The following is a 15,168-nucleotide window of genomic DNA, read 5'->3' as shown; positions in this document are numbered from 1 at the left end:
GGAGGAAGGCAACAAGGATTTTTGGTTCAGCTTAGATGTGCCTACCTGGGATGTGGGGTGTGGTGGTGTTGTGACCTGTGACCCCTGGCTTGCCCAGGGCGACACATCTCCTCCAGTTCTATCCAGTAAGAGGACAACACCAGAGAGATGTCCCCGTCCTCTTCTCCCACAGGACTGTAAACAAGAAGATCCCGATGTTCCTCAGGATGTGTTTCCTCCAGCTCTATCCAGTAAGAGATATCTACTCATGTACTTTCTGCACTAATTTGTGGTTACATTTTTAGACTTTCTGCTGTTTTTTTCAGCTGTATTTTCTTTGCTTCTGCTTCTTCTGCTGTTTGTTTCTAGTGTCTTCTCTATGTTGTTATGAAGGCAACTCAAAGACCTGCAGAGGGTTCATGAATACCCTGTTTCCCCGAAAAGACGACTAAAACCGAAAATAAGCCATAGCATGATTTTATGGGATTTTTAGGTAATGAAATATAAGCCCTACTCAAAAAAAAAACCCTAGTTACAGTCAGGGCCAGCGTTGGAAGGAGTCAAACTGCGCAATTTCTCAGGAACCCCATTCTCTTAGTGACCCCATCAGTTGTATTCTAAAGTTGATTGTTTAAGAAACTTTGACTTCAAAGTCATGTGACATGATGTAACCAAAGGTCTCTTAATTGCAGAAGTCTAAACTGAACACGACACAGGCTGGCATTAGGGGAAAGGAAGAGCAAATTGGAATTGTGCGACTTTTGTAGGTTGGCCAGAAGAAGGGTGTGAAGCTAACGCTTCTCTAATTCATAACAAACTGCGGCCTTCCCTATGACAGAAATCTCACTCCAGTCCCTGATGTCATTTTTCAGTGTCCATTGCTGGTATTCATGAATTAGAGCCCTAATGTTTATCTGCACATACAGCAAGACCCTGATACCTGTTTTAGTTACAAAGGATAGGCCATCAATTTCACAGTCCAGTCCCTATTTAAATATCTGGAATCTTTCTGTAACTATTACACTGTGTGCCGAATTATTAGGCAAATGAGTATTTTTATCACATGATACTTTTCATACATGTTGTCCTACTCCAAACTGTATAGGCTGAGAGCCGACTACCAATTAAGTAAATCAGGTGATGTGCATCTCTGTAATGAGGAGGGCTGTGGTGTAATGACATCAACACCCTATATAATGTGTGCTTAATTATTAGACAACTTCCTTTCCTTTCTCAAAATGGCTCAGAAGAGATATTTGACTGGCTCTGAAAAGTCCAAAATTGTGAGATGTCTTGCAGAGGGATGCAACAGTCTTGAAATTGCCAAACTTTTGAAGCGTGATCACTGAACAATCAAGTGTTTCATGGCAAATAGCCAACAGGGTCGCAAGAAGTGTGTTGGGCAAAAAAGGCGCACAATAACTACCCATGAATTGAGGAAAATCAAACGTTAAGCTGCCAAGATGCCATTTGCCACCAGTTTGGGCACATTTCAGAGCTGCAGCGTTACTGGAGTATCAAAAAGCACAAGGTGTGCCATACTCAGGGACATGGCCAAGGTAAGGAAGGCTGAAAAACGACCACTTTTGAACAAGAAACGTAAGATAAAACGTCAAGACTGGGAAATATCTTCAGGCTTTATCAGTTAAGGGCAGAGAGCTCCACTCCGACTCAGACGCCAGCAAGGTGGAGGTGGGGTACTGGTATGGGCTGGTATCATCAAAGATGAACTTGTGGAACCTTTTTGGGTTGAGGATGGAGTGAAGCTCAACTCCCAGACCTACTGCCAGTTTCTGGAAGACAACTTCTTCAAGCAGTGGTACAGGAAGAAGTCAGTATCGTTCTAGAAAAACATGATTTTCATGCAGGACAATTCTCCATCACATGCATCCAACTACTCCACAGCGTGGCTGGCCAGTAAAGGTCTAAAAGATGAAAAAATAATGACATGGCTCCCTTGTTCACATAATCTGAACCCCATCGAGAACCTGTGGTCCCTCATAAAATGTGAGGTCTACAGGGAGGAAAAACAGTACACCTCTCGGAACAGTGTCTGGAGGCTGTGGTGACTGCTGCACGCAATGTTGATCGTAAACAGATCAAGCAACTGACAGAATCTATGGATGGTCGGCTGTTGAGTGTCATCATAAAGAAAGGTGGCTATATTGGTCACTAATTTTTTTGGGTTTTGTTTTTGCATGTCAGAAATGTTTATTTCTACATTTTGTGCAGCTATATTGGTTTACCTGGTGAAAATAAAGAGGTGAGATGGGAATATATTTGGTTTTTATTAAGTTGCCTAATAATTCTGCACAGTAATAGTTACCTGCACACAGATATCCTCCTAAGATAGCCAAATCTAAAAAAAAAACACTCCAACTTCCAAAAATATTAAGCTTTCATATTTATGAGTCTTGATTTTGATTTGATTGGTTGATTGAGAACATAGTTGTTGCTCAATAATAAAAAAAATCCTCTAAAATACAACTTTCCTAATAATTCTGCATACTGTGTATATAAAGGGTACTTTACACGCTGCGATATCGGTACCGATATCGCTAGCGAGCGTACCCTCCCCCCGTCGGTTGTGCGTCACGGGCAAATCGCTGCCCATGGCGCACAACATCGCTAACACCCGTCACACGGACTTACCTTCCCTGGGACGTCGCTCTGGCCGGCGATCCGCCTCCTTTCTAAGGGGGCAGGTCGTGCGGCATCACAGCGACGTCACACGGCAGCCGACCAATAGCAGAGGAGGGGCAGAGATGAGCGGCCGGAACATGCCACCCACCTCCTTCCTTCCTCATCGCCGGTGGACGGAGGTAAGGAGATGTTCGTCGTTCCTGCGGTGCCACACATAGCGATGTGTGATGCCGCAGGAACGACGAACAACATCGTACCTGCAACGATATTAAGGAAATGAGCGACGTGTCAACGAGCAACAATTTTTTACATTTTTGTGCTCGTTGATTGTCGCTCATTGGTGTCACACGCTGCGATGTCGATAACGGTGCCGGATGTGCGTCACTACCGACGTGGCCCCGACGCTATATCGTTACCGATGTCGCAGCGTGTAAAGCACCCTTTAGTCTTCGAAAAAAATCTCTTTAAATTGTCTATGCTGTGGATCAATGTTACAAGGAGATTGCAGGTTTTGACAACTGTCATGGTGGTGTCAGGATCTGTGGATCTGTGGAAATTATAGATTCTAGTACTCTACATGTTAACTTCTCTGATGTCTATGAGCAGTACAGGGAGATGCAGGCGAGGAACCACAGGCTTGGGTAGGCTAGCAAGAGTTATTCTCTGGTAGTCTGCTTGTTACTTTCTCCTCCACAGCATGTGATCAAAGACATTATCATTCGCTCCCCTTCTGTATATCCTGGCTGGGCTATTTCATTAATGCCAGCTATAATTTACCTATACTGGTCTGGTGAGTTGTTGTGATCCAGACAAAAGGCCCTGTCACACATACAGATAAATCTGCGGCAGATCTGTGGTTGCAGTGAAATTGTGGACAATCCGTGTCAGGTTTGTGGCTGTGCACAAATGGAACAATATGTCCATGATTTCACTGCAACCACAGATCTGCCAAAGATTTATCTCTGTGTGTGACGGGGCCTTTACAGGTAGTTGTTGTGCATTATTGCTGTGAGCTGTTGTTGTTCTCTTTTTATCGCTGCCTTCCTGCTCTTGCTTTTCTCTTTAGTCTCTCACTGTTTGTTTATTTCTGTGAGTTTGCAATATGTCCTGTCTGTCTTAGGCCCCCTTCACACACACGTGTCTCCGGTATGTGCTACGTCCGTTTCCGCATGTACCGGAGACACGGGCACACGTATACCCATTAAAGTAAATGGGTTTATGTGCACGCACGTGTTGAGCCATTGGCCCGTGCCTCCGTGTGGAGCAGACGTGAGCCCGTGTGCTCCATACGGAGGCATGTCCGTTTTTCTCCAGCAGCACGGGTGTCACGCGGCCCGCACATGTACCACACAGAGTGTGGATGCGGTCCTGTGTGACACACGCCGGAGAAACACGTGTCATTATTTTAAAATAAAAAAACACATACTCACCTCCACCAGCCCTGCAGAATCTTCCGCTGCAAACAGTTGCTGCCGACCGCCGCACATTATGAGCGTGTTAAGGAGGTGGGCGTGGTGTCACAGCCGCTGATCTCCGCCCCCCTATTCTCAGCTGGAAGCAACATCAGCGGGGAGTGGGCGGGGCTGGAGCCGAAGATCAGTACCCTGGACAGCAGGAAGGACCACGTGAGTATTCAAATTACAGGTTCTCTGTGTGTTATCGCGGATAGCACACGTAGAACACACGTGGCCCGCACGTACCGGAGACACGTACTTACCAAACGCAACACGCAAGGAAAATACGCGTCTCGCGGCACGTGCGTGATTTTCACGTGAGTATGAAGGGGGCCTTAATCTGTGTTTCCATCATACTACTGCCCCTTCCTAACAGATTAGATCTGGTCAGAAGAATAGTAAGATATGGGCGTCTCCATCTTCAGGGGTAATCCACAGGTTAGGAATAGCTTAGCGTGTGGGACAGTATAGGAGCCTCCTGTCCCTCATTATCCTGCAATCACATTGTGACAATCAATCAGATTATTTACTGTAGCACATTCCAGAGAACTGGTGCTAGGAATGGGAGATCCGCATTAACTAAGATGTAACTCTTAAGTGGGCTTTACACGCAGCAATATCGCTAGCGAGCGTACACGTCCCCGTCGGTTGTGCGTCATGGGCAAATCGCTGCCCATGGCGCACAACATCGCTTACACCTGTCACACTATACTTACCTGCCTAGCGACGTCGCAGTGGCCGGCAAACCGCCTCCTTTCTAAGGGGGCGGTTTGTGCGGCGTCACTAAGCAGCTGCCCAATAGAAGTGGAGGGGTGGAGATGAGCGGGCCGAACATCCCGCCTACCTTCTTCCTTCCTCATTGCGTGCGGCCGCAGGTACGATGTAGTTCCTCGTTCCTGCAGTGTCACACAGAGCGATGTGTGCTGCTGCAGGAACGACGAACAACATCGTACCTGCAACAGCAATGATAATCGGGATAGGAACGACTGGACAACGATATGGTGAATATTTCTGATCGTTAACAGTCGTTCCTGCGGTGTCACACGCAACGACGTCGCTAACAAGGCTGGATGTGCGTCACGAATTCCGTGACCCCAACGGCATCTCGTTTGCGATGTCGTTGCGTGTAAAGCCCGCTTTAGATGTCGAAATTGGACAAGAGATTCAGAATACATTTTTTCCTAATTTAATTTATGCTCTGGTTTAAAAAAGTAAATGTACTTTCAAGATAATATCATTAAAAAATAATAACATTGTGTTTATTTTTAGCCGATGACTGTAATGGGAGTTCAGATGGAAATCTTATATCTTCAGAATTTATAACAGATGATGAAAGTATCACACATGATACATATGAAGAGCGTGCTGCTGTCCCAGATATACCTCCAGTCCTTCCTCGGAAAGCTTTATCATCAGATCTTTTCAAAGAAGTCCAAAATTCCGATTTATCACAGAATTGTCAGCAAAATAAAACTTACGGAAGTGATGTGGAGCATGAAATGGCTCATACAAAGGAGAAACCATTTTCATATTCAAAATGTGGGAAATGTGTTACCAAGAAATCACATCTTGTTAACCTTCAAAAAGTTCAGACACATGAAAATCCGTTTTCATCTCCTCAATGTGAGAAATGTTTTGCTCGAAAATCAAACCTTATTGATAATCAAAAATATCAGATAGGGAAGAAGCTATTTTCATGTGCAGAGTGTGGGAATTGTTTTAAATGGAAATCAGAACTTGTCCGGCATCAAAGATTTCACACAGGGGAGAAGCCATTTTCATGTTCAGAATGTGGGAAATGTTTCCACCAGAAATCAGATCTTGTTATGCATCAAAGATCTCACACAGGAGAGAAACCATTTTTATGTTCAGAATGTGGGAAATGTTTTATTCGGAAATCAGATCTTGTTATGCATCAAAGATCTCACACAGGGGGGAAACCATTTTCATGTTCAGAATGTGGGAAATGTTTTAATTGGAAATCAGAATTTGTCCGGCATCAAAGACTTCACACAGGGGAGAAGCCATTTTCATGTTCAGAGTGTGGAAAATATTTTATTTGGAAATCAGATCTTGTTGAGCATCAAATATCTCACACAGGAGAGAAGCCATTTTCATGTTCAGAGTGTGGGAAATGTTTTATTCAGAGATCAAGCCTTGTTAGGCATCAGAAAATTCACACAGGGGAGAAGCTATTTTCATGTTCAGAGTGTGGGAAAGGTTTTAGTCAGAAATCAGACCTTGTTAGACATCAGAAAATTCACACAGGGGAGAAGCCATTTTCCTGTTCAGAGTGTGGGAAATGTTTTATTCGGAAATCAGAACTTGTTGGGCATCAAAGATTTCACACCGGGGACAAGCCATTTTCATGTTCAGAGTGTGGAAAATGTTTTATTCAGAAATCAGACTTTGTTAGACATCACAAAATTCACACAGGGGAAAAGCCTGTGTGAAAAGGTTCTAACCACACAAGGGGTTTCACCAACAGTAGATATAACAAGACTAGGTTTCAGCAATTCAGTAGAATTAGATCACATTCTGCTGATCCTTGTGTGTCATCACCACTACTAGCCAGTGGTGGAGACAATAGGTCACAAAACATTGACCAAGCGACCCCTCCTGTACGGACCACTACCCCCTACAGTCCTTGAGAAATACTCATCTCTTCCTCCTATTGAAGTTATTAAAGTACACATTTCTTCTTCTATTGCTCCTATCACTACTAATACAACGCTTATGTGGGCAAATACTCTGTCCTCGGATGATAATAAGGTTTTTGATACCAATACAGACATATCCAACACTGATACACAACAGGATTTGGCTATCATTCAGACGCAAATTGATAAATTGAGAAAAGAGAAATCTGTGGTTTCTTTGATGGTAGCTAATTCCAGAAACTTTAAGGAGATTGGAATAGTTGACTCTGTATCTAACCCTCTGGCATCTGATACATATATCAACCCTCTAGTATCTAACACATGTAACAATACTTATTATTATTATTACTTATTATTATAGCGCCATTTATTCCATGGCGCTTTACAAGTGAAAGGGTATACGTACAACAATCATTAACAGTACATAACAGACTGGTACAGGAGGAGAGAGGACCCTGCCCGCGAGGGCTCACAGTCTACAGGGAATGGGTGATGGTACGATAGGAGAGGACAGAGCTGGTTGCGCAGTGGTCTACTGGACTGAGGGCTATTGTAGGTTGTAGGCTTGTTGGAAGAGGTGGGTCTTGAGGTTCCTCTTGAAGCTTTCTACGGTAGGGGAGAGTCTGATGTGCTTTGCTTGATCTCTCCATTCATTATAATATAGACGATTTTACTGCAACCCCTGGTTCATCCTCTAGACTACGTGATCATAATAAACTTATCACTATTGATAATTCCACTAATGCTGCAACATTGGTGCCTTTTTTTACCCAAGGCCACCCCCGGTCAGAACAATGTGATAACTACTTATCTAACTCCAAAGTCGGTAAAAAGAAAAAGCGTTACAGAGGGACCAGAACTGGAGCCAAAACAAAGCAGAAAAGGGAAAAAAGTTTATCTGCTGGATGCTTAAATAAGACAAATAATATATTTCATCTTTCGTATACACCTACTACTGCTGCAATTTCTTTACTTAATAAGGGCCTTTCTTTTTGTACTACTTTTAATATAAAAGATTTTTATTTATTTACCGATCTACAGACATTTATTAGAAAATTGACTCTGCAGAGACACTATACCATTATGGCGGGTAGGGCGACATCCAATAGTACACTGTTAGGTTATTCGGTCACCGATCAATTCTTACACACTGACTTTAAAAGGACCTCTAATTTTTATCCAACGGAAAGTAAAGGACACAATTTACACACATTCTGTAAAATGGTGCTTCAGGATTTCAACCTGTTAAAAAGCCGATGTGGAAATATTCCTTGGAACTTATCCAGATCTGAAAAGAGGGCATTAAACTCACTAAAAGGGAATAATGATATTATCAGACCAGCGGATAAAGGGGGGTTGTCCTACAGAATAAATCAGACTATATAGCACAGGCTTTTAGAATCCTATCTGATCCCACGTATTATCAGCGGGTGACACAAAAGGATTAGCAACTAGAGATGAGCCACCCCCCTAGAGTTCAAGTTCGGTTCGGTTCGTCGAACGGAGAACATGTTCGTCGAACATTCGACGAACCAATTTGAACCCCATTGAAAACAATGGCAGGCAAACACAAACACATAAAAACACATAGAAAACACCTTCTAAGGTGTCCAAAAGGTGACAAACAACTCACAAGACACCACAAACACATGGAAAAGTGACAAGGACATATACTCATGCGAAAACAAAAGAGCTGGACGAGTAAAAAGAGGAGACAGATATCGGAGTATCTGCAAGTGAACATCGATGCCATTACTGTGCAACCTGAGCCTTGCTCATTTTGGGCTTCCAATCTGGATAAATTGCCTGAGCTTGCCACTTACGCCTTGGGGATCTTGTCGTGTCCCGCAGCCAGTGTTCTCTCGGAACGTGTCTTCAGTGCTGTTGGGTGTGTGCTGACAGATAAGCACACGCATCTGTTCAGTGACAATGTGGACAGACTAACGTTCATCAAGATGAACAAGTCATGGATCCGCAAGGACTTTTCTACCCTGTGTCATCCAGGGGAAACTAAAGGCTGGTGGATTTTTGATAGTGCTTCATGCAAATCAACTTTTTAAGTTTGCAACTGGGGGACAACTGATGCCAGTGAAGTGGTGTGTGTGGCCCAATTTTTGGAAAAGAGGGAGACTGTGGTTGGAGTCCGTTTGCTGTGTTTTACATGATTTTAGAAGGGCATAAAAAGTTGTTCAAAAGAACTGAAGTCCTCAGTGGTTGATACCTTTTAATGGCTAACTGAAAAGATGGTAATAATAGCAAGCTTTCGAGACTACTCAGGTCTCTTCATCAGGCATGGTATAACACAACATCTGAAGAGTCACATATTTATACACAACAGGACATAGAATAGTGCAGTAAAAAAAAACAAAAAACAAACCCAAGTTATATGAAACAGAACTATCACTATGGCAGGGGGGCAAACTGTTGTGGCCATAAATATTGCTGCAGTTCAGTGTGAAAGTTTCATTGTCCTCTGATTAGGGTCTGGTCCAGGGCTGTGACGCGCTCAGATGGTCAGAGGAGCACATCTCTTGACTGATGTAAAAAGACATGAATCCATGAGACACATTCATTCCTGCTCTGAATGTGTCAAAGGTCATCATAAGTTTGTACTTCCATAGTCTCCTATCTCTCTGGGACTTGAAATTCCCTTTCAATACCAGCAATTTCATGTCCATGATGCTGTGGTCTGAGTTACAAAAATGTTTGGCCACAGGTAGATCTATTCTTTTTTCCTTAATTGTGTGGCGGTGAGAATTCATCCTTGTCCTGAGCTGTTGTCCTGTCTCCCCTACATACAGACCCCCAGTTGGACATTTTGTACATATAATTAAGTACATCACATTGGTTGTGGTGCAGCTGAAGGTGCCTGGGATCTTGTAGTCCTGATGTGATCTGGGAATCTTTATCCTGTCCGTTGTCAAAATAAATGGACAGGCGAAGGGGCGAAGTCTTCTTCAGTTCAGTGCAGACTGAGCTATTAGACTGAGGGGCTGCGTACGTTACACTGAGAGGACCGAGGGGCTGCAGAAGTGTGAGGACTGAGGCACTGTTTAGGGTTACTTGCTGGGAGCGTTGCTTGGGGAAAGGGGTTATTATTATTATTTATTATTATATAGCGCCATTTATTCCATGGTGCTTTACAAGTGAATGAGGGTATACGTACAACAATCATTAACAGTTCAAAACAGACTGGTATAGGAGGAAAGAGGACCCTGCCAGCGAGGGCTCACAGTCTACAGGGAATGGGTGATGGTACAATAGGTGAGGACACAGCTGGTTGCGCAGTAGTGTACTGGACTGAGGGCTATTGTAGGTTGTAGGCTTGTTGAAAGAGGTGGGTCTTGAGGTTCCTCTTGAAGCTCTCCGCGGTAGGGGGGAGTCTGATATGCTGAGGTAGAGCGTTCCAGAGTATGGGGGAGGCACGGGAGAAATCTTGTACGCGATTGTGGGAAGAGGAGATAAGAGAGGAGTAGAGAAGGAGATCTTGTGAGGATCTGAGGTTGTGTGCAGGTAGGTACCGGGAGACTAGGTCACAGATGTAGGGAGCAGACAGGTTGTGGATGGCTTTGTATGTCATGGTTAATGTTTTGAACTGGAGTCGTTGGGTGATAGGAAGCCAGTGGAGGGATTCGCAGAGTGGCGAGGCTGGGGAATAGCGAGGGGAAAGGTGGATTAAGCGGGCCGCAGAGTTTAGGATAAATTGGAGGGATGCAAGAGTGTTCGAAGGGAGGCCAGAGAGCAGGAGGTTGCAGTAGTCGAGGCGGGAGATGATGAGGGCATGTACTAATGTTTTTGCTGATTCTTGGTTAAGGAAAGCACGGATCCGGGAGATATTTTTGAGTTGTAGTCTGCATGAGGTGAAGAGGGCTTGGATGTGCAGCTTGAAGGATAGAGCAGGGGTTGACATTTCTTCCATGTGCTGATGGTGTTAATTTCTTGCGGCTGCATTCTGGGGGCTTATGTTACTCGTGTGGAGCGTGTGCTGGGATTTTGCATGGGTACTGAGAGATTGATGTTCCTTGTTGTGGGGGAAGGAGGTGATGTTTCTCACATGAGGCTACGTGGGAAAGGAAGGGGTGATTTTTTTGACTCTTGGTGGGCTGTATAGGGAAGGGGGTGATGTTAACACTTGAGGCTGCATTGGAAAGGCGGTGATTTTAATCGTATCAGGCTGTGTGCTAGGAGGGTCTGCGTGGGAAAGAGTGATATTACTTGCATGGGGTTGCATTCTAGGTGCTGATGTTGTTTGCGTGGGGTTGCGTGCAGGAGGGCTGATGTTACATGTGTGTGGAAGGGTGATGTTATGTGCAGGGGGCTCTGTGCTAAGAGAGCTGCATGGTGGGGGGTTGCATAGGGAAATGGGTGATTTTACTCACATGGGGCATTGGCAAGTGGCTGATGTTACGTGTGTGGGACTATGTGCTTGGGGGCTGCGTTGAGGAGGGGGTTATATTCTTAGCGTGGGTCTGTGTGGTGATGTATGGGGTGATGTTACTCGAATGGATCGAGATAACAGAGCAACCCAGGATTAAGTTACATAGTTAATCGCCTTCAGGGCACACTAGACAAAACACTATATGCACAATGGATATACAGATACAATGGTCAGATAGGCAGACACAGGAGGTAATACAAGAGGTATAAGTAGACTTAAATAAGTCATTTACCAGGTAGATGTTTAGGCCTTGGTGCAGGCAGAAATATGGGAGGTGTGTGGTGCCAGGGGTTTCCGATTATTTCCACCACGATACACAGCGTACCCTCCCTAGAAAACAACATTTGGCGACTGCCTGACCCTGGAAATAAGCTCTTGGTCAGAAACTCCCTTTCCCGCCCATTGAATTGTTCGTCTCCCTCCCCTGGGTCTGATGGATGAAAACTCCCAAAAACCTATAATAGGTCAGAACTTCTAGCTGGGAGGTCGTAGAGAGGCTATTCTGGTGCCATTGGATCTGGACAGGCCCTAATTATGCTTGGAGACCAAATACAGCTTCACTGCCTGGCTTTTACTAGCCATTCTCCGTATCTCCCCACCTCGGGGTGCTGGAGAGAGTTGAGACCCATGTGTGTGTACGGCCTGTCCCCACGGTCCTGGAAATATAATCAATGTACGGCTAGGACATGCAATAATTTCATAACTCCTTATGGCATTATGTCTCCTGTTTGTCTGAAGACTGTGAATCCTGAACTCACAGCAGGGGGTTCATTGTGCCAATAACTTGTCTGTTGTGAATACATTTTCCAGTTTGGGGCTCACTCTTGTGGTCAGTGCAGTTGATGTGTGGAATGAAAGCCACACACCTGTGGAGGACTGGCAATCAGGTATTTCTGATTAGACTATATAGCTGAGCAGTTTTCTCCTGTTACTTGCCGATGCTCAATGGATATCCTGTGTGTTAAGGACATTCTGAAACCAGCCCTGCTCACTACCAGAACTCCTCTCTCAGATAAGTGGTCTTTGTACCTCTGCTAATTGTTTTCACTCTCTTGTTGTTTTTTCGGTTTTGATACTAATGCTTGATTCCTATTTTGTCTGTGTGGAGCTCTTGGTGGAATTGAATCATTCCCTGCTGGAAGTGTCTGTATACTTAACTCCATGATTCTGCAATGTGTTTTGTCATGCTTGGTATTAATTCAGTCCCTCATCTATATTAGTGTTTTTGGATTCCAGTAACCGTGTGCTGATATGGTGAAAGAGAGGTTGTGCTACCTCAGGGTTTTTCCATATCAGGCGTGCTGGTATTTATTAGGGTTTTTACGGCTGCAGACAGTGCTCCTTCCTATCCTTTCCTATACATGTAGTTTGGGCCTCACCTTTGCTGAATCTGTTTTTTAGCTTTGTATTGTGTTTTCCTACATCACCGTAGTCTTTACATGTGGGGGGCTATCTATATCGTTGGGGATTGCTCCGAGGCAGATTAGCTTTCTAATATCTCTATCTATAAGAATATCTAGTTCTCCGGCTGTGTCGAGACGACTAGGTCATCGTAGGCTCGTCCCACGGCTACTTCTAGTTGTGTGTCAGGATTAGGTCTGCAGTCCGTTAAGATTCCAGCCACTCTGTTACCTTTTGGGTTTCCGCGTTTTTTGATCCTCCTCGGTCCCTGAATCATAACACTTGTCCCAGCTATCAGCTGCTGGAGAGGTGAGGTTTTCCCTTTGAAGCTGGTTACACTGAACCACTTGCTGACTCCGATATCCTGTCTCAGATTCACTCTTTGAATAGGAGTCTATAGCTGCTCAACCAGATACTGTATACTGACAAGGCAAGATATCGCCCATATTTTTCACAGCGGCCAAAGTCAGAAAGATGAGTACAATTCTGTGACTCAACTGTAATTATGACCCCACTGCCCCACCACCATGCGGAGCTGCCGCCCCACCACCGTGCGGAGTTGCTGCCCCACCACCGTGCGGAGTTGCCGCCCCACCACCGTGCGGAGCTGCCGCCAGACTTACACCCCACCTACTATCTCCTCCCCAAAATCCTTTAGAATGTAAGCCCGCAAGGGCAGGGTCCTCTTCCTTCTGTACTAGTCTATCTATTGTAAGTTGTGTATGTATTCTGTATGTAACCCCCTTTTCATGTACAGCCCCATGGAATCAATGGTGCTATATAAATAAATAATAATAATTATAATAATAATAATTCCTCCTTACGGGCAGTTAGACTTGTATTAATCTATTGCTATGGTTTTGACAAAAAAAAAAATCTTTAAAGTGATCAATTTCATTTACAGAAGAAAAGTACAGTGATGGGGTCTAATGTGGCCCCACCGTATGCCAACATTTTTATGCCTGGCTTTAAAGATCATTTTGTATATCAACATTCCCTGTTTAGACACAGTGTGCGGTTATTTGGAGGCGTTTTATAGACAATGTGTTTTTGATTTGGAAGGGTGATTTACAGTCAGGGCCGGCCTTAGCCTGAATGGTGCCCTGTGCAAAACATGCATTTGGTGCCCCCACCCTACTAATTTTTTTTACCTAGTTTCCCAGGAAACAAACGAGGACAGGAGGCCATTTTTTTTCTACATGCTAAGAAAATTAATCTCTTCTAATGTACAATAAACTCCTCCAGATTTGTGCTGGAGAATCTGCACCTCAAATCTACATTAATGTCACCATGTCTGATCTTGTTCTTATAGGGGGTCTTCTGATTTCATCCATTTATGTTGTATCCCTGGATGTTACATCATGGATGGTACATGCGGATCTCACCAATGGGGCGCACTTGTATCTGGAGAATGAGGCACTGCCTCTCTTCGTGGAGAGATGGTATAAATCCCTGTACACTTAGATGGGAGTTCTGCGTCTCTGGACTGAGAACGGCGCATGTTGTGGCCACATTGGTGGGATCAGCATCTACTATACAAATCCTGTGGATAAATATACCAGATGATTCCAGGCAAGGCACCATGGAGCCGTCGGACGATGATGCGTGTACTCCAGACCAAAAAGTCCAAAATACAGATGTTAAAGGGGAATGTAAGAAATTAGAAAACAAATTTCTGCTTTCTACATAATAAAGTGTTCTCAGGTTATATGTGTCGCTGCCTCTCAGCTCCATTGACCTGAACAGATTGAGGTGCTGTACCACATACACACCATAAGGACAGAAGGTGCTGTGTATGTGTCACTGCCTCTCAGCTCCACTTACCTGAACACAATGAGGTGCAGTACCACATACACACCATAAGGACGGGGGGTGCTATGTATGTGTCACTGCCTCTCAGCTCCACTGACCTGAAGACACTGAGATGAAGTACCACATACACACCATTAGGACGGGGGGCGCTGTGTATGTGTCGCGGATTTTCAGCTCCAATGACCTGAGCAGTCTAAGCTGCAGTACCACATACACACCATGAGGGAGGGGCACTGTGTATGGAATAACTATGGCATATATACTGTAATCCCTTTATTAATCAGTCTGGGCTCACACCAGCTGGCAATGCTGCAAATAATTTTGTTGGAAAATTTGTAAGATAAATCCATGCTGAATCATTTGATATTCTGCAGAATATTCTGCTTCTCCCTGCTCTGCTGCCCTAGACTGACCAGTGTCTCCCCTAGGTTTGACATTCTGCACATTGACCGGCCGGATCTCCAAAGTGGGTTATATACGCTGTCAGGATTTCATTTGCCAATCTGAGTGGTCATGTGATCGCTCACCAGTGATTTGCAGACTGGGGGTCATCTGCAGAATGACGTCTCCTCCTGCTTCTCTCATTGTTATAATTTTCTCATTGTTATAATTTTCAATTTGAGAGAAACAGACATCATTCGGTAGATGACCACACATTGCAAATCACATGTGATCGATCAGATGACAACAACTCGAATCGGCAAGTGAAATCCTAGCAGAGCGCATATTACACACCTTTAGGATATGGCAGGTAAATATTCAGAATTACATTACACACTAT

General features: G+C 44.4%; 1 protein-coding gene across 1 annotated transcript in view; it reads left to right on the top strand.

The window, feature by feature from the left end:
- LOC142280717 (uncharacterized) overlaps nt 1-13,319 on the top strand; it is a 67,656-nt gene extending 54,337 nt beyond the window's left edge. Inside the window, exon 5 of the mRNA XM_075332772.1 lies at nt 5,841-13,319. Within this exon, the coding sequence (XP_075188887.1) occupies nt 5,841-6,529 (689 nt within the window). The 3' untranslated portion in view covers nt 6,530-13,319. The remainder of the gene's footprint in view (nt 1-5,840) is intronic.
- The last annotated feature ends 1,849 nt before the right edge of the window (nt 13,320-15,168 follow it).

The sequence above is a fragment of the Anomaloglossus baeobatrachus genome, unplaced genomic scaffold, assembly GCF_048569485.1.
Source record: "Anomaloglossus baeobatrachus isolate aAnoBae1 unplaced genomic scaffold, aAnoBae1.hap1 Scaffold_462, whole genome shotgun sequence".
Lineage (NCBI taxonomy): Eukaryota > Metazoa > Chordata > Amphibia > Anura > Aromobatidae > Anomaloglossus > Anomaloglossus baeobatrachus.
The sequence above is the reverse complement of the archived record's forward strand: the minus strand, read 5'-3'. Positions and strand labels throughout refer to the sequence as shown.